At 36.3% G+C, this 27,445-nt stretch overlaps 2 protein-coding genes across 4 annotated transcripts in view; one reads left to right on the top strand and one right to left on the bottom strand.

Moving 5' to 3' along the window:
* The window catches only part of LOC123548736 (cytoplasmic tRNA 2-thiolation protein 2-B-like), a 54,459-nt gene that overhangs the window by 6,295 nt on the left and 20,719 nt on the right, over positions 1–27,445 (bottom strand). For both annotated transcript variants that reach the window (XM_045336243.2, XM_053546081.1), the window contains exons 9-12: positions 26,275–26,324; positions 24,897–24,978; positions 24,306–24,397; positions 17,276–17,339 (exon numbers count right to left, since the gene is read on the bottom strand). In XM_045336243.2, the coding sequence (XP_045192178.2) occupies positions 17,276–17,339; positions 24,306–24,397; positions 24,897–24,978; positions 26,275–26,324 (288 nt within the window). The remainder of the gene's footprint in view (positions 1–17,275; positions 17,340–24,305; positions 24,398–24,896; positions 24,979–26,274; positions 26,325–27,445) is intronic.
* LOC123548735 (uncharacterized) lies at positions 6,153–18,923 on the top strand. Of its 2 annotated transcripts, none has more exons than XM_053546082.1 (2): positions 6,153–6,258; positions 6,822–18,923. In XM_053546082.1, exon 2 carries the CDS (start codon positions 7,565–7,567, stop codon positions 8,966–8,968), a length of 1,404 nt encoding a protein of 467 aa, XP_053402057.1. In that variant the 5' UTR covers positions 6,153–6,258; positions 6,822–7,564; the 3' UTR covers positions 8,969–18,923. The 2 variants fall into 2 exon arrangements, with proteins under 2 accessions (XP_053402057.1, XP_045192177.2); XM_045336242.2 differs by having other exon boundaries at positions 6,822–8,630.

The following is a 27,445-nucleotide window of genomic DNA, read 5'->3' as shown; positions in this document are numbered from 1 at the left end:
TTGACTTTAAGATCAAACAAAACTGCTGTGCTATTATACCTTCCGTGTCACTACAATTTACTCGATAATTAAGTCACACTTAAGTGCGTTTGCTCGTGTCACGTGTCACTACCTCAAGGATGACAAATACACAGCGGACTGACGGTTTATGATTGCATTAATTTCATTTCAAGCTTACAAAATATAATTTACACCAAATGCTTGCAAACACGAAAGCTGATGCACGCAACTTTTTAGACAAGAAATGGACTCTACCGAATACTTTACGATTTACTTAAAACTTTGAATTTAGCTAGAATTACATCCAACCATGGCTGTATTTTGATCACTTATCTATGTAAATACGATGCTTTTCAGCCTAAAACACTTAAAGTAAACGACGCCAAAACAATTTAAGGCAGACGACATTACGCATAAGATGGTTCCGTTTCTCTAGAAGACCGGTAGTATGTCATTTACTTGGCTTAAAGATTTAAATAGCGTCATTTTTTACACAATATTACCAATGTTTTTCAACTGCTATAATAATCTGCCACTTCCTATCGTGAATTCTGTTTGGCAAGTGTCATTTTACTTCATTTGACACGTGTCAGCTCTGCGATTTTGGCTTTTCAATACGCGATGTAATACCTTATCGGGCCCCTATTATAGTTTCGAGTGTTTCCCAATGTTTTATAAAATAATTAATATTGAAATATATTAATTTACATAGGTAAATATCTCAATATTAAAATGACTAAAAAATTCCGAAAATTGGTGTTGCGAAAATATGTGACATACGAACAAAATTCAAAGCTAGCCTTTTGTTTTTAATAAAGTAACAATTTATGACCTATACTTATGATAAAAGTTATTTTTTACCAATGATATATGCTTGTTCGTTGCAGTTTTTCATTGGCATTTCTTAAAATAAATCTACGACCATGTCAGATTTCAAAATTCTTGGTAATAACCGCGAATGTCCAGACTCATCGCGAAATTCGTCAGTCCGACGGACAAGCCCGGAAGATTTTGACACGAACCACCGTTTTCCGAGTCAAGGCCAGACCGACTGTCCGGTATTTGTGTAAAGTTCCACTTGTCCGCCATATTGGCGAGTTAAAGAGTGGACCTCTCTGTGCACTCGGCCGATCAGGCGTATGTTTTTTACGTTGTAACTTTACCAAACTAAGAAATTACATCCCTCACAATTACCTGGATTGACTGGAATTTAGCCGTGAACGTCATGGCAGTAATTTTCCATTCCACGAGCAAGTGCGACCTCTCGTAATATCATCGCCGTTACTTTTTTATCAACACGTACACAAAAAACGCATGTAGTTCATTCATCTTTAAATACAATCACTTCAAATTTTCAACAACGCTTATGAAGTAATACAGTTCCAATTCTATAACGATTTTAATAAGCTGTCAACAGAAATGTAGGCAAAATTCTATAAAAACGATCAAATTTTAATACAATTATTTGTAAACTTTCAAACAGCGCGATCTTAATTATATATTTATTTTTCAAAGTAAAAAAATAATACATACTATGGTCATAAAATTCAGACTTTTGACAAGAGAGTACAAAAAACAAGAGGGCCAAGATGGCCCTAGGTCGCTTACCTAAGAAACACACCATAACACACTATAACAGTGTAAACATGTTTGACCTAGTGATTTCATGGAAAAATATATTCTGACCAATTATCATTAAAACTGGAGCAAAAATATTGATTATAAATAAGTACAGTGCAACCTCTGTAGAGCAACACCCTTTGGGAGATGCAGATATTGACCTCTGTTGAGAGGTTGTTGCTCTATAGAGGTTAAATTGATATTAAATTTCAGCTATGGGAAATGTTTATGATGCTGTTGTGGAGAGGCTTTTGCTGTAGAGAGGGCCGCTCTGTAGAGGTTGCACTGTATTTTCTTTGATTTGACCTAGTGACCTAGTTTTTGATCCCAGATGACCCATATTCGAACCTGACCTAGATTTCATCAAGGCTATCACTCTGACCAAATTTCATTAAGATCAATTGAAAAATACAGCCTCTATCGCATACACAAGGTTTTTCTTTGATTTGACCTAGTGACCTAGTTTTTGACACCAGATGACCCATATTCGAACTTTACCTAGATTTCATCAAGGCAACCATTCAGACAAAATTTTATGAAGATCAGTTGAAAATTTTTTTGCCTTTGTTGCATACACAAGGTTTTTTCTTTGATTTGACCTAGTGACCTGCTTTTTGAACTTAGATGACCCATATTAAAATTTGACCTGGATTTCATCAAGATAATCATTCTGGCTTAATTTCAGGAAGATCAATTGGAAAATATAGTCTCTATCACATATACAAGCTTTTCCTTTGATTTGACCTAGTGACCTAGTTTTTGACCCCAGATGACCCATATTCGAAATTGACCTAGATTTTATCAAGGCAATCATTCTGACCAAATTTCATAAAGACCAATTGAAAAATACAGCCTCAATCACATACACAAGGTCTTTCTTTGATTTGACCTAGTTACCTAGTTTTTGACCCAAGATGACCCATTTTCGAACTCGGCCTAGATTTCATCAAGGCAATCATTCTGACTAATATTCATGAAGATCAATTGAAAAATACAGCCTCTATTGCATACACAAGGTTTTTCTTAGATTTGACCAAGTGACCTAGTTTTTGACCCCAGATGACCCATTTTCAAACTCGGCCTAGATTTCAAAAAGGCGATCATTCTGACCAATATTCATGAAAAATAATTGAAAAATACAGCCTCTATTGCATACACAAGTTTCTTCTTTGATTTGACCTAGTGACCTAGTTTTTGACCCGAGATGACCCAATTTTCGAACTCAGCCTAGATTTTATCAAGTTTATCATTCTGACCAATATTCATAAAGATTAATTGAAAAATACCACCTCTATCGCATACACAAGGGTTTTCTTTGATTTGACCAAGTGACCTAATTTTTGACCCGAGATGACCCATTTTCGAACTCGGCCTAGATTTCATCAAGCTATCATTCTGACCGATATTCATGAAGCTCAATTACAAAATACAGCCTCTATCGTATACACAAGGTTTTTCTTTGATTTGACCTAGTGACCTAGTTTTTGTCCCGAGATGACCTAATTTTGAACTCAGCCTATATTTCATCAAGGTTATCATTCTGACCAATATTCATGAAGATTAATTGAAAAATACAGCCTCTATGGCATACACAAGGTTTTTCTTTAATTTGACCTAGTGACCAAGTTTTTGACTCGAGATGACCCATTTTCAAACTCGGCCTAGATTTCATCAAGGTTATCATTCTGACCAATATTCATGAAGATTAATTGAAAAATACAGCCTCTATCGCATACACAAGCTAAATGTAGACAGACAGACAGACAGACAGACGACAGACGCCGGACATCGAGCGATCAGAAAAACTCACATGAGCAATGAAAAAAGAAGTCGATGGCAAAAAATCCAGTCATAGTGTCATATACATCAATGTATATGACACTATGACTGGATTTTTTGCCACTGACTTCTTTTTCAATGTATATGACACTATGACCGGATTTTTTGCCATCGACTTCTTTTTTCATTTGACTAACATATATAAAGTATATTTGTTTGAAAAAAAAACAAGAGCTGTCTCCATAGGATGACACGTGCCCCCGATGGCACTTTGAATGAATAGTTATGGCCGATGTTAGAGTTTAGGACCTTTGACCTACGGACCTGAGTCTTGCGCGCGACACGTCGTCTTACTGTGGTACACATTCATGCCCAATAATTTTAAAATCCATGCATGAATGACAAAGATATGGACCGGACATGCCCATCAATGCACTATCATGAAATATGACCTTTAACGTCTAAGTGTGACATTGACCTTTGAGCTACGGACCTGGGTCTTGTGCGCGACACGTCGTCTTACTGTGGTACACATTCATGCCATGTTATTTGAAAATCCATCCATCGATGACAAAGATATGGACCGGACACGAATGCACTATCATGAAAAATGACCTTTAACGTCTAAGTGTGACCTTTGAGCTACAGATCTGGGTCTTGCGCGCGACACGTCGTCTTACTGTGGTACACATTCATGCCAAGTTCTTTGAAAATCGATCCATCGATGACAAAGATATGGACCGGACACGAATGCAGTATCATGAAAAATGACCTTTAACGTCTAAGTGTGACCTTGACCTTTGAGCTACGGACCTGGGTCTTGCGTGCGACAGGTCGTCTTACTGTGGTACACATCATGCCAAGTTATTTGAAAATCCATCCATTGATGACAAAGATATGGACCAGACACGAATGCATATCATGAAAAATGACCTTTAACGTCTAAGTGTGACCTTGACCTTTGAGCTACGGACCTGGGTCTTGCGCGCGACACGTCGTCTTACGGTGGTACACATTCATGCCAAGTTATTTGAAAATCCATCCATCTATGACAAAGATATGGACCGGACATGAAAATTGCGGACAGACAGACCGACAGACGGTTCAAAAACTATATGCCTCCCTTCGGGGGATTAAAATCTATTAAACAAAAAAATGTACACTGGACCCGTGCCTGTGCACATGAACATAAATAGAGTTGTGGTTTTAAAATAAAGCAGTATGATGTCGCTGTGGTTTTTAATAAGTTTAACAAATAAATGAATATTTGTACATGGATTTTTGACGCGACACTACATAATATATTCTTCTCAAAAAATAATGTAGATTCTGTGAGAGCAAATAGGTCACCAAGGTAGGATATCCACTGTTATGGTTTAACACATTTACCTATCAGTTTATACGCCATATTGCACATTCGTTTTAAAAAAAAATAAAGAAGAAACCTTTTTTACTGATTTCTTCTCACCGAGGCGGTACAATCATGTCGACCAATACCGACCAATGATGTGTCACATGGTGCGAAAACATGACGTAATGCCATGACAATCTCGGGCATCTATACCGCTTTGATCTCCACTTAAGATGTCAACATACCGACACACTTCTTTTAGCTCTTAGACAGAGTGTTGAATACACGATCAAACTAACTGGCTTATATTTATCAGGTTGATTTTATGACATGTCGTTTTGACAATTATAGTTAGGAATGGCAAATACACAGCTCAAAGCCTGAGTGTGGGCTGGATTTACCTGGTAACAATGCTTCACAAAAAAAAAACTAGAAATGTGTCCATGGGACACAGATGCCCCCACTACATGACATTAGTCAGGGGCCAGAACTCCTACGATCTGAATGAATCCGAATGTGAAACCCCAGGTGCACAACTACACATGCTGACCAACATTTCTGTAAACTTTGGTGATTCTAGGTCAAATACTTTTGGGGCTATGTGTGACACAACATTAAAATGACCAATTATTTACTAAGTCAGGGGCCATAACTCCTACATGACTGGATGAATCGGGACATGAAACATTTTACAAAGTCAGGGGCCATAACTTCTACATGACTGAATGAATCCGGACGCGAAACCCCAGGTGCACAACTACACATGCTGACCAACATTCCTGTAAACTTTGGTGATTCTAGGTCAAATACTTTTGGAGCTATGCACGACACAACATTAAAATGACCAATTTTTTACTAAGTCAGGGGCCATAACTCCTACATGACTGGATGAATCCGGACGCGAAACTCCAGGTGCACAACTACACATGCTGACCAACATGCCTGTAAAGTTTTGTGACTCTAGGTCATATACTTTTGGAGCTAGGCATGACACAACATTAAAATGACCAATTTTTACAAACTCAGGGGCCATAACTTCAACATGACTGAATGAATCCGGACGAGAAACCCCAGGTGCACAACTACACATGCTGACCAACATTCGTGACTCTACGTCAAATACTTTCAGAGCTACGCGCGACATAACATTTTCGGAACGACGGACGGACGGACAGACAAGAACAAATCTATATGCCCCCCAAAGTGGGGGCATAAAAAAATACCGACCTACCAACCCTACTTTTTTTGACCACGGCTATTTTTTTTAGGCCTAAAACATATTCACAATTTCAGGGGAAATAATAAGCAGTTTCTCTCATCTTTAATGAATGAATTACCCCTCTTATTTAACCAGAACCAAAAGAGGAAGTTAATTGTCATCAAATTTCCAAATTATTTAGAAGAGAAAGTAGACTTGAAATGATTTCCATCATAAAATTTTGTGTTTTACAACTAAGACATAGGCAATAGATATTTATAACCAACCTTTATGAGAAAATAAGTTCAAGGTGAGTGGATCAGACACATTTTATTTTAAATGATAATTTCATAATGGTTAAACTGTTACACTTGACATATAGGTAAATGGAAAATACTTTTATGTCAGAAAAACATTCTGCACTATTATAATATGTAATCTAATTAATCAATACGAGTGCCTTTTCATACAGAAATGAATGATAAAATAAACTACCTAGCTCTGCTGTGAATTTTATCAATTCTAATTTTCGAGTTTAATAAAATTCATTGTGAAAAGACATAACTGTGAGATTATTTAGATCATGTTAGTGTTTCTTTCTGCTTCTTTGTCTTTATCTAAAATCAGTTCAACCAATGTCGTCTATCTTGATATGACATCAACATCAAACTGTTAATAACACAAGTCTAATAACAAAAATACAAATGGTGTTGTTTCAATCCAAAGGTATCAAATGTGTCAAAATATTAAAAGGTAAGTTTTAAACATGCAATGTCTCGTCTGCAACGTGATTCATTTTAATAGAAAACTTGGCTGAAATAATATGATACAAGATGCAGCTGTTTCAATTTTTTTTCTGTCTTACATTTCCAGAATGTCTCAACATCCTGATTTCTACCGGACTGTATCACTGAAACTGTCAGAGGTGCTCAATGATATTGGTGTCAATGAGAGAATGATTCTGAAGACGAGGAGGATGGTCTTGTTTAGTGAAACTATCATATCTAGTACAGACAGACTGCTGGGCAAGAACATTTCCACCTATAATTTTGGTAGCCAGTCTGAAGGGTCTACAACAATAGGACTCCATTCAGACAGTGATACACTCTACTGCGATAGTAAGTTAAATGTGATACAGGACTGGAGTGAGTGGCAACCTGGCAGGCGCAATCTACTGATGATCCAGGATGAGACCACATCACCAGGTTACTGTCTACTACAACAGCTGAGGGATGATGAGCCTCTTCCTGTTCCTACTGCTTTACTTGAACATGAACCAAACAGACATCTTACAGTCAGCAGAGGTAAAGTGCTGCTGAAGAACACATGTTATAGAAATGTTGTAGCAGGAAGTGTAATAAATGGTCCTGCTTCATCAACGCAAGGAAGTCCAGGTTTTGCTGATCAAGATTATGTTCCAGCATACCACTGTAAATCATGGCCTGCAGAAGCCTGGCCATGGTTATTACAACAAGGTATAGGAAGATGGCCTACAGAAGACATGAAGAGATATTTGTGAGACTACAGGTTGTTTTGTTGTACCAGTGAGCAGTAAAAATGGCCGGAATGAAGAACTTGAATGGAGAATATCTACTTCCCATGCTGAAAGATGTCTCATGTTCAGTTTAAACATCACACAATTAAGATGTTACATTCTAATGAAGATGATTCTTAAAACATTCATAAATCCTCAGTGTGATGGTGTCCTTTCAAGTTTCATGTGCAAAACTGTTTTATTTCATTGTATACAGAATACACATTCAAATAACTGGGTGAAATCCAATTTACTTGCATGTTTGATGTGCTGTCTTTCAGTATTACAGAACTTTGTTAGGAAAGAAAACTGTCCACATTTTGTAATACCTGAAAACAACCTGATGGCTGGAAGAATTTCTCGTCATAACAAACATAAAATTGTTGAAATCCTTGAAAATATCTTACAAGGTGAAGGTCGTGCACTGCTGGAGATTCCCACTGATGACCTTGGCATGAGACTACAAGTGAAGATGAACATGGGTGAAGCTTTACAGTATTACCTAACGCCATCCCAAATAAATGCCCACATTTCAGCACAGCTGCTACTTTATACTGCCGATGCAGTAAGTTTCAATCACAAGCTTCTTTTAAAAGAAATAAGGCATGATGGAAATGAGAGGGTGCATGAGAGATTATCAGACTATATGTTAACACTAACTAGAATGTACAGAGAAATGGGTTTTAGCAGTTTGGAAAAATCTGCAGTAAGGCTTTTAGCACCTTTGCTTTCATCTTCTCTAGGATCTGTGATAGCATCTCACAACATTTACACTACTCACAGTATATCTCCAGAAGCCCTGGGCTGGTTTTCAGTAGGTTTGAACTCAGATGTGGCATCTGGTAGATTGAAACTTGCATCAGCATTATGCTGTGTAGGAGATATAGAAAGAGCAGAGTTTGTTCTGAGGAATATAAAAGAAAAGTATGATCTGAATACTGTTGAACCTAGATGCAGATGTTATGATCATTTCATGAATTACCCCAGGCAAGGATTCAGACATAAATGTAACACTGGAAATGAAGAACTGATAACATATAACATAGCATTTTGTGTTAGATTTCTGCGGTGTGAAATTTGCTGTGTTCCTGAAGAGCTACAGTATGAAATGTTTAGATCTACACAAGAGGACAGACTTGAAAGGGATGGTAAAAGTGACCATTGGATGGATTGGGCAGTGGCAGATTCTCTACCTTATCTCTACTTCCTACAATACAAAATCTATGGAGCTCTTCAGAGACTGGCAGACCAACAACGTGCACTTGCAAACCTTGTCACTAGCACTGAAACAGAACAAAACCTAGGTCACAGGGAAACAGCACTGAACTTACTAGGACAGTGTATGGAACAGGAAAACCGACATATTGATGCTTTACGCTGCTATATGATATCTCTGAATATCCAAGCAAGAAACAATGCCGCAAATTTTCTTATCTGTAGACTTCTTCATGGGTTAGTTAATGTGCAGGAAGCTGCACTGAACTGAACAGTGTACTGCACAGAACATGCATATCTTCATATTTTCAGAGATTTTCAAAGACAAAAGGGGAATCATTTTATTGAGACAGGTGTTAGTTATTAGACCCGTGGCCGTATTCATAAAGCATCTTAAGTATAAGAAATTGATTATAAACTAAAGTAAAATCTTCAACTTAAGTCAAAGCTTATACTTAAGATGCTTTATGAGTACAACCCCTGGTATTTGAACTTGTCTTATGAGTAAGAGAGTAACGATATATCATAATTCTCTATATCACGATACATTAGTTTGGCAGTACATGGGTTGTCCCAGAAAATTGTGGACTCTTTTTATTATTTCTAAAATAAGAGCCACATGAAATAATCATTTTAACTGATGGCATTTCAATGTATACTTGACAAGACTATATAGTTTATTTCATTTTGCCTCCTACAGAAAAAAGCGGCTTCCATTTAAAATCATGTAACTTACCCGAAATAAATCTCAGAGGATTAAAATTTATATCGACGTTAATTGCAATGTGTGGCACGTAATTATGTTGCGTTCAAGTCTTTGACATCACTTGCTTTAAAATGCTGATGTAAATTTGAAAGCAACGGTTGCATAAACTTTCAGAAATTACGACGTCAGAAAAGTTAGCGGCGCAGGAAGTATTAATGAAATATTGTGTAGGTCGCATTGTGACTCCTTCATAAACAAAACGGGAAGTGGAAAATTCTGGAAGTCATGCAAATATAAGCAGGACACTTGTCTGTACGTTGTACAAATGTTTTAAGGAAAGTTGGGCGAGTGATTCAAAGAGAGGGCGACAAAATGCTTTTAAAACTTTCTGCGCCGTGAACTTATCTGATGTAGTCATTTCTGAAAGTGCGTGCAACCATGACTTTCAGAGTTATATCACTATTTTAACGTAAGTGAAATAACTTGAAACGCAACATAATTATGCGCCACACGTTACCATTTACATGGATATAAATTTTAATCTTGTAAAATGTATATCTAGAAAGTTACATGAATTTGAAAAGGAAACCGCTTCTTTTTGTAGGACGAAAACTGAGCGTGCGCCGACTAGCACTGACTGACGTCCATTAATTAAAAAATACTCGAATAATATGACAGATACTTAATTTTAAACTTTATATTCCTAGAGAGTATACATTAAAATAACACCAGTGGAAATAATTATTTGATGCGTGGCTTATTTTAGAAATAATAAAAAAAAGTCTATTATTTTCTGGGACAACCCTCGTATTGTATCATACCAAATCTGACCAAATTTCATGAAGATATAGTCATAAATGCGGCCTCTATGGTGTTAACTAGCTATTCCTTTGATTTGACCTTGTGACCTAGTTTTTGACCGTACATGCCCAATATTCTAACTTGACCTAAAGATCATCAAGATGAACATTCTACCAAGTTTCAAGAAGATACAGTCATAAATGTGGCTTCTAGATTGTTAACAAGCTTTTCCTTTGATCTGACCCGGTGACCTAGCTTTTGACCGAAGATGACCCAATATCGAATTCTTCCAAAATTTTATTGAGAGTAATATTCTGACCAAGTTTAAATTAAGATTGAACCAAAATTGTGACCTCTAGGGTGTTAAGAAGCTTTTCCTTTGATTTGACCTTGTAACCTGGTTTTTGTTCCAAGACCCAATATCGAACTCCTAGAATATTTTATTGAGGGTAACATTCTGACCAAGTTTCGTTAAGATTTGGTCAAAATTGTGACCTCTAGAGTGTTAACAGTCAAACTGTTGATGACGGATGACAGAGGGACAGATGACAATGGACGACGGACACAGGGTGATCATAAAAGCTCACCTTGTGCACTTTGAATAAGTCTCTGTTTTGTGCCCAAATGTTGTTATACATGATTAGAAAGAGAATTATGAAATTCCTCTCTGTCCACTGGCACTTTGAGAAACATACCTGATTTGCCACTTACAGGCTGTTCTTTGTTTCATATAAAATTCAGCTACTTCAGAACTTATTTATTTATTATGTCTCCAACCACACAGTGGTGTGGGAGACATATTGATTTACTCCAGTCTTTGTGTGTGTCTGTGTGTGTGTCTGTCTGTCACAAAGCTTGTCCGCACTCTAATTCAAACATTTCTTATCCGATTTTCATCAAACTTAAATAAAATGTGTTTGACCATAATACTTCGGCCAAGTTCGATAACTAGCCAAATCGGTCCAGGCGTATTGGAGTTATGGCCCTTGAATTACCAAAAATCAGCCTTTTTAATCTTGTCCGCACTCTAAAGTCGAACATTTCTCATTCAATCTTCACCAAACTTGAACAAAATGTGTTTGACTATGAGACCTTGGCCAAGTTTGATAACTAGCCAATCGGTCCAGGGATTTTTGAGTAACGGCCCTTGAATTACTGAAAAATTGGCCTTTTTACTCTTGTCCGCACTGTAAGTCAAACATTTCTCATCCGATCTTCACCAAACTTGAACAAAATGTGTTTGGCCGTAAGACCTTAGCCAAGTTTGATAACTAGCCAAATTGGTCTAGGGATTTTGGAGTAACGGCCCTTGAATTACTGAACAAGAGCTGTCGGATGACAACGTGCTCGGCTATTCAAAGAATTGATTGAAGAATGGGGTCAAAATATTTCCAGGCAAGAGATTTTCAGACAAGAGAAAAAAATGGATTAAACAAAAAATGTTCCTGTATTTGTGGATTTCGATGTGTGACCATGATGGCAAATATGTTAAGTTATATGTTAGGCAAAATATGGACTTGTATAAAAAATTTAACTAATTTCCACGTCCAAAAAGGGTCATAATTCAGTCAAAATAGTTGAAAGAGTTATGTACACTTGCCTACAGATGGAAATCATGTTGATATACTAGTGTTAAAAGTTTCAAAGCCACAGTTCAAATAGTTTTGACAAAAATTTCAAAGTCCAAAAAGGGCCATAATTCAGCCAATATAGTTGTCAGAGTTATGTACTCTTGCCTACAGATGGAAATCATAATGATAAACAAGTGTTTAAAGTTTAAAAGCCATATGTCAAATAGTCTTGTCAAAACATTGACATATACGAAAACAGAACCAATTTCCAAGTTCAAAAAGGGCCATAATTCAGCCAAACAAGACGACAGAGTTATGTACTATTGCCTATTGATACAGACTATAATACTGAACAAGATATAAAAGTTTCAAAGCCATATGTCAAACACTTTACACAAAATATAAACTGGTACGAAAAACTTAACCAAGATTTCTAAGTTAGAAGGGGCCATAATTCAGCAAAAATGCTTGATGGAGTTATGTACTCTTGCCTACAACTGGACATGGTGATGGTAAACAAGTGTTGAAAGTTTCAAAGCTTTATCTCAAAAGACTTTGTCAAAATGTAGACTGGTACAAAAAACTTAACCAAGATTTCTAAGTCAAAAAGGGGCAATAATTCAACCAAAATGCTTGATTGAGTTATGTACTCTTGCCTACAACTGGACATTATTATTATTATTATTATTATACCAGATTTATATAGCGCCCTTTTCATGATAAACACGTTCAAAGGCGCTTTACAGCAACTGCAGCCACACAGGGCACGAAATCATCCTCTACTAGTACAGACACAGAGCGATCTGACCAGAGGGACAGAGTGAGACAAAGCCCCCACAGAGAGATCAGAAATCATGGTGATGGTAAACAAGTGTTGAAAGTTTCAAAGCTTTATCTCAAAACACTTTGTCAAAATATGAACCGGTACGAAAAACTTAACCAAGATTTCTAAGCCAAAAGGGGCCATAATTCAGTCAAAATGCTTGACAGAGTTATGTACTCTTGCCTATAACTGGACATGGTGATGCTAAACAAGTGTTGAAAGTTTCAATGCTTTATCTTAAAAGACTTTGTCAAAATGTGGACTGGTACGAAAAACTTAACCAGGGTGTGACGCCGGCGCCGATGCCGACGTGAGTAGGATAGCTCTACTTATTCTTCGAATAGTCGAGCTTAAAATTGGCCTTTTTACTCTTGTCTGCACTCTAAGTCGAACATTACTCATCCAATCTTCACCAAACTTGAATAAAATGTGTTTGACCATGAGACCTTGACCAAGTTAGATAACCAGCAAAATTGGTCCAGGCATTTTAGAGTTACGGCCCTTGAATTATGGAAAAATCTGCCTTTTTACTATTGTCCGCTCTCGAAGTCGAACATTTCTCATCCCATCTTCACCAAACTTGAACAAAATGTGTTTGGCTGTAAGACCTTAGCCAAGTTCGATAACTAGCCAAATCGGTCCACGGAATTTTTGAGTAACGGCCCTTGAATTACTGAAAAATTGGCCTTTTTACTCTTGTCCGCACTAAGTCAAACATTTCTCATCCGATCTTCACCAAACTTGAACAATATGTGTTTAACTATGAGACCTTGGCCAAGTTTGATAACTAGCCAAATTGGTCTAGGGATTTTGGAGTAACAGCCCTTGAATTACTGAAAAATTGGCCTTTTTACTCTTGTCTGCACTCCAAGTCGAACATTTCTCATCCAATCTTCACCAAACTTGAACAAAATGTGTTTGACCATGAGACCTCGACCAAGTTCGATAACCAGCAAAATCGGTCCAGGCATTTTAGAGTTACAGCCCTTGAATTACGGAAAACTCTGCCTTTTTACTATTGTCCGCTCTCGAAGTCGAACATTTCTCATCCCATCTTCACCAAACTTGAACAAAATGTGTTTGGCCGTAAGACCTTAGCCAAGTTCGATAACTAGCCAAATCCGCCCAGGCACTTTTGATTTATGGCCCTTGAATTCTGATTGGATCCACTCATCCAGACCATCTAATTAGATCCAATTGTCTAAACCATCTAGAGAAACGAGACATTTTCATAGGAACAGTTGTGGGAGACATGCACTTTTCTCAAAAGCATCTCTAGTTTATTTGGGTTTTACGGTGCACCAACACAGTATAGGTTATATGGCGCCAAACAGGACTACAAATTTTGGTTTCACATCTCCTTTACATTGAAATAACAAGAGGGCCATGATGGCCTTGTATCGCTCACCTGAGTACTATTGCTCAAAATGATATGATCAAGTTTTGACATAGAGCACATAGGCATACACATTAAATATCACCAGGATAAACATTTTCTTGTAACAGTCCCTTTTGACCTAGTCAGGGCCAATTTCCATACAAAGTTCGAGGGTCCTAGGCTCAAATGCTGCATTTTTGTACTAACATGACTATTCCTTACCTGGAAGACTTAAATAACATTTCAAACCAATCTCATTATACACTGCTGAGATATATTCGTTTACACAAAATGAAGGGAGGTAATTTGTCATAAATTTTGTCAAAAGTTATCTACCCTGATTGTCTGAGTCCATCTGATAGCACAAATGACATTTCAAACCAGTTACTGAGATACACCCATTTTAATTTGAAACAAAGGGAGGTAATCTGACATAAAATCAGTCCATAGCTATCTAACCTGATTGCCTCAGTCAAACTAAAGACAATAATGAAATTTCAATTGAGTTCTATAAATATTTACCGAGATAAATCCATTTTTATTAAAATCAGGGGAGGTAATCATGCATTGGTATATGCATGTACAAGCCTATACAACAATATATATGTAAAGTATTCATATCGATAAATGTTCAATCAAGAGTTATCTAATATAATTATTTCTTACCATGGAAGACAAAAATAACTTTTCAAACCAATCTCATAAGAAACTGCTAAGGTGTATTCATTTAGATAAACAAGAGGACCATGATGGTCCTGAATCGCTCACCTATCCCCACATGACCAAGTGTTGAACTGAGTATGACGTTGTTATTTCTATTATTTGACATAGTGACCTAGTTTTTGAGCATATGTGACCTAAATATCATCAATATAAAAAATTCTGACCAATTTTTATGAAGATCCATTGAAAAATATGACCTCTAGAGAGGTCACAAGGTTTTTCTATATTTGACCTAATGACCTAGTTTTTGAAGGCACGTGACCCACTTTTAAACTTGACCTAGATATCATCAAGGTTAACATTCTCACCAATTTTCATGAAGATCTCGTGAAAAATATGGCCTCTAGAGAGGTCACAAGGTTTTTCTATTTTTCGACCTACTGACCTAGTTTTTGACCGCACATGACCCAGTTATGAACTTGACCTAGATATCATCAAGCTGAACATTCTCATTAATTTTCATGAAGATCCAGTGAGAAAGATGGCCTCTAGAGACAACAAAAGGTTTTTCTATTTTTAGATCTACTGACCTAGTTTTTGACCGCACGTGACCCAGTTTTGAACCTGACCTAGATATCATCAAGGTGAACATTCTGATCAATTTTCATAAAGATCTCTTGAAAAATGTGGCCTCTAAAGAGGTCACAAGGTTTTTCTATTTTTAGACCTACTGACCTAGTTATTGACCGCACGTGACCCAGTTTCGAACATGACCTAGATATCATCAAAGTGAACATTCTGACCAATTTTCATAAAGATCCCATGAAAAATATGGCCTCTAGAGAGGTCACAAATTTTTTTCAATTTTCAGACCTACCGACCTAGTTTTTGACTGCACGTGACCCAGTTTCAAACTTGATCTAGATATCATCAAGGTGAACATTCTGACCAATTTTTATGAAGATCCATTGAGAAATATGGCCTCTAGAGAGGTCACAAGGTTTTTCTATTTTTAGACCTACTGACCTAGTTTTTGATCCTACGTGACCCAGTTTCGAACTTGACCTAGATATCATCAAGGTGAACATTCTCACTAATATATATGAAGATCTCTTGAAAAATATGGCCTCTAGAGAGGTCACAAGGTTTTTCTATTTTTAGACCTACTGACCTAGTTTTTGACCCCACGTGACCCAGTTTAGAACTTGATCTAAATATCATTAAGATGAACATTCTGACCAATTTTCATGAAGATCCATTGAGAAATATGGCCACTAGAGAGGTCACAAGGTTTTTCTATTTTTAGACCTACTGACCTAGTTTTTGACCCCACGTGACCCAGTTTCGAACTTGACCTAGATATCATCAAGATGAACATTCTGACCAATATTCATGAAGAACTCTTGAAAAATATGGCCTCTAGAGAGGTCACAAGGTTTTTCTATTTTTAGATCTACTGACCTAGTTTTTGACCCCACGTGACCCAGTTTTGAACTTGACCTAGAAATCATCAAGATGAACATTCTGACCAATTTTCATGAAGATCCATTGAGAAATATGGCCTCTAGAGAGGTCACAAGGTTTTTCTATTTTTAGATCTACTGACCTAGTTTTTGACCCCATGTGACCCAGTTTCAAACTTGACCTAGATATCATCAAGGTGAACGTTCTGACCAATTTTCATGAAGATCCATTGAGAAATATGGCCTCTAGAGAGGTCACAAGGTTTTTCTATTTTTAGACCTACTGACCTAGTTTTTGATCCCACATGACCCAGTTTCGAACTTGACCTAGATATCATCAAGGTTAACATTCTGACCAATTTTCATGAAGATCTCTTGAAACATATGGCCTCTAGAGAGGTCACAAGGTTTTTCTATTTTAGATCTACTGACCTACTTTTTGACCGCACGTGACCCAGTTTCGAACTTGACCTAGATATCATCAAGATGAACATTCTGACCAACTTTCATAAAGATCCCATGAAAAATGTGACCTCTAGAGTGGTCACAAGCAAAAAGTTTATGCACGGACGACGGACCCCACGCGCTCACAAAAGCTCACCTTGTCACTTTGTGACAGGTGAGCTAAAAATAAAGGGAGGTAGTTTGTCATAAATTCAGTTAATATGTATCTTCACTGATTGTCCAAGTCCATCTGTTGACATAAATAAAATTTCAGATCTGTATCTTCATTAGTTATGGAGATATACCCATTTTAATTCGAAATAAATGGAGGTAATATGACATAAAATTAGTCCATAGTTATCTACCCTTATTGTCTCAGTCCAACTAATGACAATAATGAAATTTCAAATAAGTCCTATAAGTACTTACTGATATAAATCCATTCTGATTACAATCAGGGGAGGTAATCAGATATAAAATAACTCCAGAACCTACGATTGGATCTGACAGATTTGTCGAGGAATCCAAGATTTATTGTTGTTGAAGATATTTTGGAAGTTTGTATCAAATCAAACCATAAATGAAGTTTCTATATGGCTGCAAAAGCCAAAATAGCAAAATCTGAAAGCCTGCCACCTGTATAAAGCTATCACACAGGCATTCATATCATGCACTACATGACAGGCATATGGGGTCTTCCTCTAGGATAAAGAATATAGAACAACATACCTGGCACATTGCACATTTTTCGTCTACTTTCTTTTCTGTACTGGAATCTAACTTCTCACCAGTCCTGTAATAACAAACAAAATATCTAAAGTCTAAATGTGTTTACTTTGGTAAAACTATATACAGTAATTTCAATTCCTAAGAAATCTATTTTTTCCAAAAGCAGAACATTCCATTGGACTTACCAGGTTTATTAACATACTTTACTTTATCTTGTAAAAATGTGTGCATTTTACCTCATTTTGCTCATGAAGAGTGTGTGTGTTGTAATCCAATGTTAGAATGTCTGCTTTTCAAACAACCACAAAGGTTGCAAATCAAATAAATTACACTGAGTTTAGAAGTTATATAACTATACAAGTTTATGTGTCATAAAAGTAATCAGGTATGGTAAAACTAAGATTTTGCTAAAACATATGTTGCTTTATTTGAAATTTACTGTTTGCACTCCTGTGAGAACATTCACTTAGACAGTGTCTTGTTTTGCAATTGCAACTTAATCATACTGATATTAATACATATGGAAATCAAAGGCCTGAAGGGCCTGAGTCGGCTAATGATTGATGTACTGACAGTATAGTCTACCAGTTTCAGTTTATTTTTAGTTTTTTTCCCCAACTAAAGAGAGATTTTGTTACAATAAATGAAATGAACATTCGGTCGATGCCTAGTAAAACTTTGATTGACATTATACAAGTATTTAAACGAAATATATTTCTCTAAAATTGAAGAGTGATTCGCAGAAATAAAAATGTTGAAAGTACAAACTACAATTTGACAGCTGACACTAAGATACTGCCCATGACTTTATATATTTTTCCAGTAAACATTTGCCTCCGGCATTGCCAAAAGAGGCAATTATCGGCTGGTATATATTCACACATGATAAAATTTGAATATGACAATTTATAATATTAAAATTTTACAGCGCGGATTGCCACATACAATTTGTAACGGATGAACGAAAGAACTGATATTTTACAGATATTATAATTGGCCTGGCGATAGTCTTGTCATATGCTAGGTATTGTTCATTCATATTATAAGTGATGTCAAATTAAAGTATACTTACTTTTGCGTTTAGAGATATATGTATGTAAATGCTGCTGAGTGTCAATATATAGTGTAACCGATATTAATAAATGCAGTTCTTTTTTAGTTAAAACTATCATTTATTCTATTTCAGACTTGTTAACCCCTTAAAAATCATGTCTGTTATCCCGAAGTCCATCCACTTTCAATTATCCATTTTGATTCATGTAGACAGACAGGCCCAGACTGGGCAGAAAAAGGTTTGAGCCATTTTTACGTGGTCGGTAGCAGGGTGGATGTAGGGAGGGGTGTTTCTTTCCGCTTTAAATTGTAGTCAGATTTTGAAATGGGCATTGCTGCAGGTGGTAAAAGGGGAAATGTATCAAACTGTAAAGTGGCAATATGGGGGAAGGGTGTGGTAGGATACCCCCTCCTGCAAGTATGGTTTGGGGTATTACCACAAGAAATTTTTGAATATGTAGACCCTTGATACAGCCTTTGGTGCGATTTTAACTGAAAATCTTCCGTTTCAATTTCTTAATATTACCTAGATTCTTTCTAGTATTACAATATCCAAAGTATGACTGTCACTTCATCTTTTTACTTTCAGATCATGCCTCAGGACTATAATATGAGTCTGATATAGATTATATGTAGGTGTAATAAAAAATAAATTCTAGAATCATTTCTGTTACAATAATATCTATCATGTATGTTACTTGAATGTTAAAATTTCATAACACAGCTCGATATTTACCCAAAATATTATATCCGGATACGATTACACTTTTCTCCAGTTTCAACAATATATTTTACAAATTGTGATGATACGAAGACAATTAGCAGCAATTGGCAGTATCTGACATTGAAGTTTATGGTTAAATTACCGCTTATTTAAATCTTTTCATAAAAACGTTGTTTCGTTTCGTCAAAGCAGCCAAACATAGACGATCTACTTTCGATTTCAAAAACTACAAGAAAATACAATTTAATGTTTCGCCGATTTGTTTATTTCTCGAAAAATAAGAAATAAAATCATTTTAATATCAGTAGTAACTAAACAAACCAGTAAGAGCTTCTTTTTCCGATAATTTATCCGTTTACTGACTGCAAAATTCAACCCACACAAAGTCGTAGAAGCGTTGTTATAAACAGGTCACGTGTGATTACCGACGAATGTCCAGAATGTAGTTAGGATTCATCCGCGAAATCTCGCGGAAGAAGTAACGTACTGCACATATCTTATTCGGGTCATTTAAAATGAAGCTGTCATAGTTTAATTTAATCGATGTGGTAAACTCTTTGATAAGAGACATTCAAATGTTTTCAGAGGTACCCACTCAATAAAATACTAGCAGTATGTTCTTGAACTATATTTTGTCTTTCGCTGGATGTTACGCTAGCTTTGTAAGCCTGCGCAATTCATAAAATGCACAGCGCAATAAATTTGTTATTTGTGCAATGATTTTAAAGATAATTTTTTGAAACGGACAGGGTAACAAATGGATAATTTGGCTAATAAGTTAATATGCAGTTTTTATTTGAATTTGTGAACACCATATTTGCTATTTTGTGACAAAAGGGCATAAAATTCGTCACCATAATCATATGCGCAAATGTATTACCAAATCCCGCAGAATCGTTATGCGTGTTTATGCTTAATGAGTTACCGCGGAAGAAAATACGTGGCTTTATTCGAGTATTGCACAATTACAAGTCATAAATATGACATATTACATCGTATATTGGTCATAGCAAATAGGATTGACATAAATAAACTTCATTCGATCAATGAACTCTTTGAAATTAGAGACAATCTAATGGAACTACATCACTTCGCTGTGTTGTGAGGCCATTTAAGAATGAGAAATCGGGCGATAGCAAGGACTCGTCAAACGCTTGACAGCATTTAGCCGACTCAAAAACGAGATTTCACATTTTTCCGAACTCAAACCCAAGCTGTGTACAAACAAATACATGCTCTAAATACATTTTTATATTTGATCATGATATTTCTATCTTCAATAATTTATGTTGTAAATATTTAAATATGCAAAATTTCAGTATAAGTCAATGCACCTGTGTTCACTCATCAATTTCTTGTATGGCCAAGCTGACTGATGACAAGAGGGCCTTCATATCGCTCACCTGACCTATTGACCTAAAGATCATCAAGATTAACATTCTGACTAAGTTTCATTAAGATATGGTCATAAATGTGGCCTCTAAAGTGTTAACAAGCTTTTCCTTGGAATTGACCTAGTGACCTAGTTTTTGACCCCACCTGACCCAGATTTGAACTTGACCTATAGATCATCAAGATTAATATTCTGACTAAATTCATTAAGATATGGTCATAAATGTGGCCTCTACAGTGTTAACTAGCTTTTCCTTTGATTTGACCTAGTGACCTAGTCCAATCATCTTATGAAGTTTCAACATTCTGGGTCAAGTGGTTATCAAGTTATTGATTGGAAATGGTTTCCCATGTTCAGGCCCCTGTGACCTTGACTTTTATTAGACTGACCCCAAAATCAATAGGGTTCATCTACATTACACGACCAATCATCCTATAAAGTTTCAACATTCTGGATCAAGCGATTCTCAAGTTATTGATCAAAATGCTTTCCATGTTCAGGCCCCTGTGACCTTGACCTTTGACAGAGTGACCCCAAAAACAATAGGGGTCGCCTACTCTATAAGCCCTGCCACCCTATGAAGTTTGAAGGTTCACGGTCAAATGGTCCTCCAGTTATTGATCGAAAATGAAATTTGACAGAGGTCAGCTTATTTTTACTTTTCCACTTATTGACTGATTACTGTTTCCAGTCTAGAGGTCACTGTGACCTTGAATTTCTGATCTAACAAGAAACTGCTTTTGAATTATGTGTATGCCCTCCTCCCACCTACAGCTCAAGGGACATTTTTTTCAGAGATAACTCATCCTAAAGGACTAGTGACTTATAATTGTTACCCATCCAGCACCAGCAACAAAGTTCACTAGTCCTGCAATTTTGGGATGTGGCATTTTTTCGCAGTTGACACTAATAAAAGTACAGTGTATTGAATACTGTATATAATGGTTGATGAAACTGATGCACAGTCTGTTTTATGATACATGCACACAGCTTAAGTTAGACTTAGATTTTAGGGAGAAGTCACTTCCCCCTCAGCTAAGATTAGGGAGAAGTGGATAGGTTTTGTCTGATTTAAAGTAAATAACAAATTCACTGAAAATGATACTGAGTCTGTTTTAATTCTCATCCTAGTGAAACTATTGTAATTTAATTTCAATTCAAAGTATACTGTTCAGCCTTGCCCGAGTGCATTCCCATTTACACTAGAATCTGCCTAATTCGCACATAAAAAGTCATTTGCATGCAAGTTTTAACTAGAACTGTCAAAGAGTGACCAATAATACCCAATAAGGCCTTGTCACAGAAGTATGGCAGGATAAGCATAAACAAGAGGGTCATGATGACCCTGGATTGCTCATCTGAGTAATTTGGCCTACAACCTCTAGAGCGTTAACAGCTTTTCCTTTGACTTCACCGAGTGACCTAGTATTTATACATCCAAATATGGTGTAGGGATCATCAAGATATGGGTCATTCTATTATTTTTTTAACTTTTAGTGATAAAAAATGATAAATTTTAAAGCTTTGTTATTTGAAAAATTTTGGTTTAGCTGTGTACAGAAGGTTAAAATTTTCAATTAGAAAACTAATCCATAGTGTGAAAATAGCGTTTTGACATTATCTTAAATATGTTTCTTGTTTGCTTTTTCAAAACGTTTGTCATTACTGTAACAACAGATATAATTTCCTCTAACTAGGACACACTTGAAGCTGTGAACATCATTGGAAACATTATTTTGCAAAACAAAAGAGTCTCAAAGGTTAAAAGACTTTGTAAAATGAAAATAAAAAAAAATAAAAAATTAACCAAGGTTTATAAGTTAAAAGGGGCCATAATTCTGCCAAAATCCTTGATGGAGTTATGTACTCATGCCTAAAACTGGACATGGTGATGGTTCACAAGTGTTGAAAATTTTGGTTTTGTCAAAATATGGACTGGTATGAAAAACTTAACCAAAGTGAGTTGCCCATGCTGTGATGAGTAGGATAGCTCAAGCTGAACAAGCAAATTTGATGAATTAGTATCCCCCGCCGAAAGGGCTTGTGGTTAGGAATGGCCAAAAAATATATCCGGCAAAAAGTTAAAGGATGTTACTAAGAAGCAAATAATTTCATTAGTCAAAATCATTTTAACAGAATATGAATGCTTTTTTGTGTGTGGGTGGGGGGGAGGGGGGGGGGGGCAGCGGGGGTAGCCAGGGGAGGGTAAAAAATGTCACATGTTGATTATAAAAATTGATGGAACATTAAAAATGATGAAAAACAAGAGCTGTCTCCATAGGATGACACATGCCCCCGATGGCACTTTGAATGAATAGTTATGGCCGATGTTAGAGTTTAGGATCTTTGACCTACGGTCCTGGGTCTTGCGCGCGACACGTTGTCTTACTGTGGTACACATTCATGCCCAATAATTTTAAAATCCATGCATGAATGACAAAGATATGGATCGGACACGCCCATCAATGCACTATCATGAAATATGACCTTTAACGTCTAAGTGTGACCTTGACCTTTGAGCTACAGACCTGGGTCTTGCGTGTGACACGTCGTCTTACTGTGGTACACATTCATGCCAAGTTATTTGAAAATCCATCCATGGATGACAAAGATATGGACCGGACACGAATGCACTATCATGAAAAATGACCTTTAACGTCTAAGTGTGACCTTGACCTTTGAGCTACGGACCTGGGTCTTGCGTGAGACACGTCGTCTTACTGTGCTACACATTCATGCCAAGTTATTTGAAAATCCATCCATGGATGACAAAGATATGGACCGGACACGAATGCACTATCATGAAAAATGACCTTTAACGTCTAAGTGTGACCTTGACCTTTGAGCTACGGACCTGGGTCTTGCGCGCAACATGTCATCTTACTGTGGTACACATTCATGCGAAGTTATTTGAAAATCCATCCATCGATGACAAAGATATGGACCGGACACGAAAATTGCGGACAGACTGACAGACCGACGGACTGACAGACGGTTCAAAAATTATATGCCTCCCTTAGGGGGCATAAAAATGGGAGGGGGGTGGAGATGCATGATCGGGGTGGTGGGCAAGACTGAGTGAAGAGTGAGGTGGGGGAAGGGTACAACTTTGCATGCTGATAAATATTTATGGAAAGTTTGGAAAGAAATAATAATAAAAAGGATTTTTTTTTTTTTTTTGGCGGGGGGCGTGACCAAGGCAAAGTGGTGACCAGGTGTTTGTACAAAACTTTACATGTTTATAATTATTTTGTTTTGGAAAAGAATGAAAGAAGTTTAATAAAATTCTACCAATTGGTTGGCTTGTTATGCACAAATCTGTAGATTTTTAAACAATTAAAGGGCAATAACTCTAAGGAAAATTGACCAATTGAAAAAAAAATGAAAGGCATCATTAAAGTATGTTGGTTCATGAAATTCTACCTGTTTATTACTGAGAAATGGCTTCAGACGTGGATTTTCATTAAATCAAAGGCAATAGCTCTAAAGGAAATTGACCAATCAAACAACAAAATCGACAAGCATCATCGCAGTAAGTTTGTGCATGTTTATTTCAAGTTTTATGAAATTCTACCCAAAAGTTACTGAGACTGGACTGCGGACGGTCATTTTTGGGCATTTTTCATTAAATCAAGGGCAATAACTCTAAGGGAAATTGACCAATCAAAAAAAAACTTGACGGGCATCATTGCAGTATGTTGGTTCATGTTTATTTCAAGTTTCATGAAATTCTACCAGCTAGTTACTGAGAAATGGCTGCGGATGGACGCACGGACGGACAACGCCATTTCAATACCCCCTCCCGATTTCATCGGCGGGGGATAAAAACATAAACCTTTAAAACACTATGTAAAACATACCTCATTATATTGCTGACAGTTGAAGGGTAGTCTGCCTGCAGACCAGTAACAAAACTTTCTGTCAAATGTTCTATACTAACATTTGTCTCTGCCTGTAATACCACAACATACATATTGAATCGTTTTTACTTTCAAATTTTACTTTCTTTCCCTGTACGTTGTCCTGACAAAAGTTCAAACATTTCGCATATTAAGATAGTTCTGCAAGTTTGTATTGGATTTTTTTCTGCAATTTGATTAAACTCTGATTTTGCATATTAAAACTCAGATAAAATTTAAGCATAATATGTTAAATCCTTCAAAAAGAGTCTTGTTTCTTTAAAATTGTCCATGTTTATAATGAGATACTGCTTTCCACTTTGTAGCTTTAACATTATATCTGTATTCCCCAAGCCAAGGCTTCGGGCATGGTAGGACCACTGACTTTCCACAACCAGAAGCTTATGGAGAACCAACTTGGATGGAAATAATTACATCACTAGCAATCTTTCAACCCAATTGAAAAGGTGAGGAGTCACCAATTAGAAATCAAGAACCATTCCACTGTGGAGCTTTCTTTACTTCATTTAATTATAAGTAACTAATACATACCTTGGTAGTTAATGATGGGATAAAAATGGTTTCCACATTGTGAAAAGAATTGTACATCGCTACCTCTTTAGAACTAAAATCCCTGCAAAAGAAAGAATTTCAAAAAGCACTGAATCTTCAATATTAGTATTTCAATTCAACTATAAAATCTATTTTATGTAGGAGGTACACTGGCTCACTGATAGAAAAGACTGACTTGTATGCTGTGTGTTCGAAACTCAGTGAAAGCATTTAATAGAAGTTATTACTATCCCTTAAACAAGACAAGAGCACCGCCTTGCGGGTGCTGACGCTCATCTGATTTTTTTTGTATAATAGAAATATTGTCCTACCCATGATTTTCTAAGTCTAAAAAGGGCCATCATTCTTGCAAAAAGCAGGATAGAGTTATGTTTCTTGATGTACAGTGTCCACTTATGATGGTGAAAAACTGTTGCAAGTTTTAAAGCAATAGCTTTGATAGTTTATGAGAAAAGTTGACTTAAACATAATATTCAACCAAGAAAATGATTTTTCTAAGTCCAAAAGGGGCAATAATTATTGCAAAAAGCAGGATGGAGTTATGTTGCTTGCTGTACAGGGTCAGCTTATGATGGTGAACAAGTGTTACAAGTTTCAAAGCAATAGCTTTGATAGTTTAAGAGAAAAAGTTTACCTAAACATAAAACTTAACCAAGAAATCTGATATTTTCTAAGTCCAAAAGGGGCCATAAATCTTGCAAAAAGCAGGATGGAGTTATGTTTCTTGCTGTACAGGGTCAGCCTATGATGGTGACCAAGTGTTGCAAGTTTTAAAGCAATAGCTTTGATAGTTTACGATTAAAGCTGACCTAAACATAAAACTTAACCAAGAAAACTGATTTTCTAAGTCCAAAAGGGGCAATAATTCTTGCAAAAAGCAAGATGGAGTTATGTTTCTTGATGTACAGGGTCTGCTTATGATGGTGAACAAGTATTCCAAGTTTCAAAGCAATAGCTTTGATAGTTTAGGAGAAAAATTGACCTAAACATAAAACTTAACCAAGAAATCTGATATTTTCTAAGTACAAAAGGGGCCATAAATCTTGCAAAAAGCAAGATGGAGTTATGTTTCTTGCTATACAGGGTCAGCTTATGATGGTGAACAAGTATTCCAAGTTTCAAAGCAATAGCTTTGATAGTTTAGGAGAAAAGCTGACCTAAACATAAAACTTAACCAGGCAACGCCGACGCAGACGCCGACGCCGACAACCGCTCAAGTGATGACAATAACTCATCATTTTTTTTCAAAAAATCAGATGAGCTAAAAATGAAGTAAAAGCAAACTTCCTGATAAAATTGCAAGGACTTTCTGCACAATTTTAGAAAGATTCAAACTAATGAAAATATTCTGTTTTACCTCATTGGCCTGAGAAACATTATATCTTTCAGCCGTCTATCAGCAAATGCCTGAAAATAATGTTTATCCATTAGCACATATAATATCTGATACAAAAAAACTTCTGTTATAATATACATTATAAAGTTATTACTACTGGTATTCTGCAAGGTAAGTTTTCCATGTATAGTACTGAATTTTTTACCTAAGGATCACTTTTTGTGACAAAAACAGTTTTTCAAATTTAAGAGAGCAATGTGTGGTTCCATTTTTGCATGTTTATTTGCAACACAGCTGCCTGACTTCGCAACATAAATCTGGTATATACATATCTTTCATAGAACTTAAAGTTAATGCATTCTTTTCTAATGCTTCACAAAATACAGCTTACAAAACAATCTGATTTATATCTTTCAACATACATGTGATCTCCCGCGCGGGAGGGTCAAAATCCCGATTTTTTCACCTTGCCTCCCGTCTCCCGACCAAAACCATAATTCTCCCGCTTTTCAACAAAAAAAAAAAAAAAATCAATATTATGACTTGGTTGATAATTACCGAGGAGTGCCAAACATGTTTACACAGTAAATCAACGTTTGACACGTAGCTGGAGGAAAGAGTTGTTTTTCACAGGTGAATTTTGATAACATGATTAATTGTTTTGATAAGGGATTAGACAAACAGGGCCTTTTCCACCTGTCTCATGGGGCCGAATAATAACCCATTCTCAATGCCGATTAGGCTCCATTTTTTTACCAATGTGAAGCAAAAAAACTCCAAGTCACAAGAAATAATTCCCAGCTGAAATGAATTTTTGATTATTCAAAGAAAATAAAATCACATAAATAATTGTTGGAAAAACCAACCCAGTACTATTTTTAGAACATGAATGTTATTTCCCCTTATGCAGCTACGCCATTTTCTTCCAATGTTTACCAAATTAATTTGCTAATAAATCGGACTTATTTCATTGAAAATTGGATGAAAACACACACTCATTTGTATGATAACTTCAATCTACATTATTTTGGTAAGGGTAAATACATGTTGATGCATTTCTGTTTTCTGTTTTTCATGTCAAAATCATTATCAGTATTTTCATACGAAAGTGGGTGGGGTAAGGAATTTACATAATTTATGGGTTGTGTTCAGACCAATTTAGGGCTTCGTTTTTTTCTTCAGTCCTCGAGTT

The sequence above is a fragment of the Mercenaria mercenaria genome, chromosome 6 (genome assembly GCF_021730395.1).
Source record: "Mercenaria mercenaria strain notata chromosome 6, MADL_Memer_1, whole genome shotgun sequence".
NCBI lineage: Eukaryota > Metazoa > Mollusca > Bivalvia > Venerida > Veneridae > Mercenaria > Mercenaria mercenaria.
This window is presented reverse-complemented; position numbering and strand designations above follow the sequence as displayed.

Excerpts from the sequence above, each read along its gene's own strand:
- LOC123548735 (XM_053546082.1), top strand. The coding sequence starts at position 7,565 with ATGTTCAGTTTAAACATCACACAATTAAGATGTTACATTCTAATGAAG.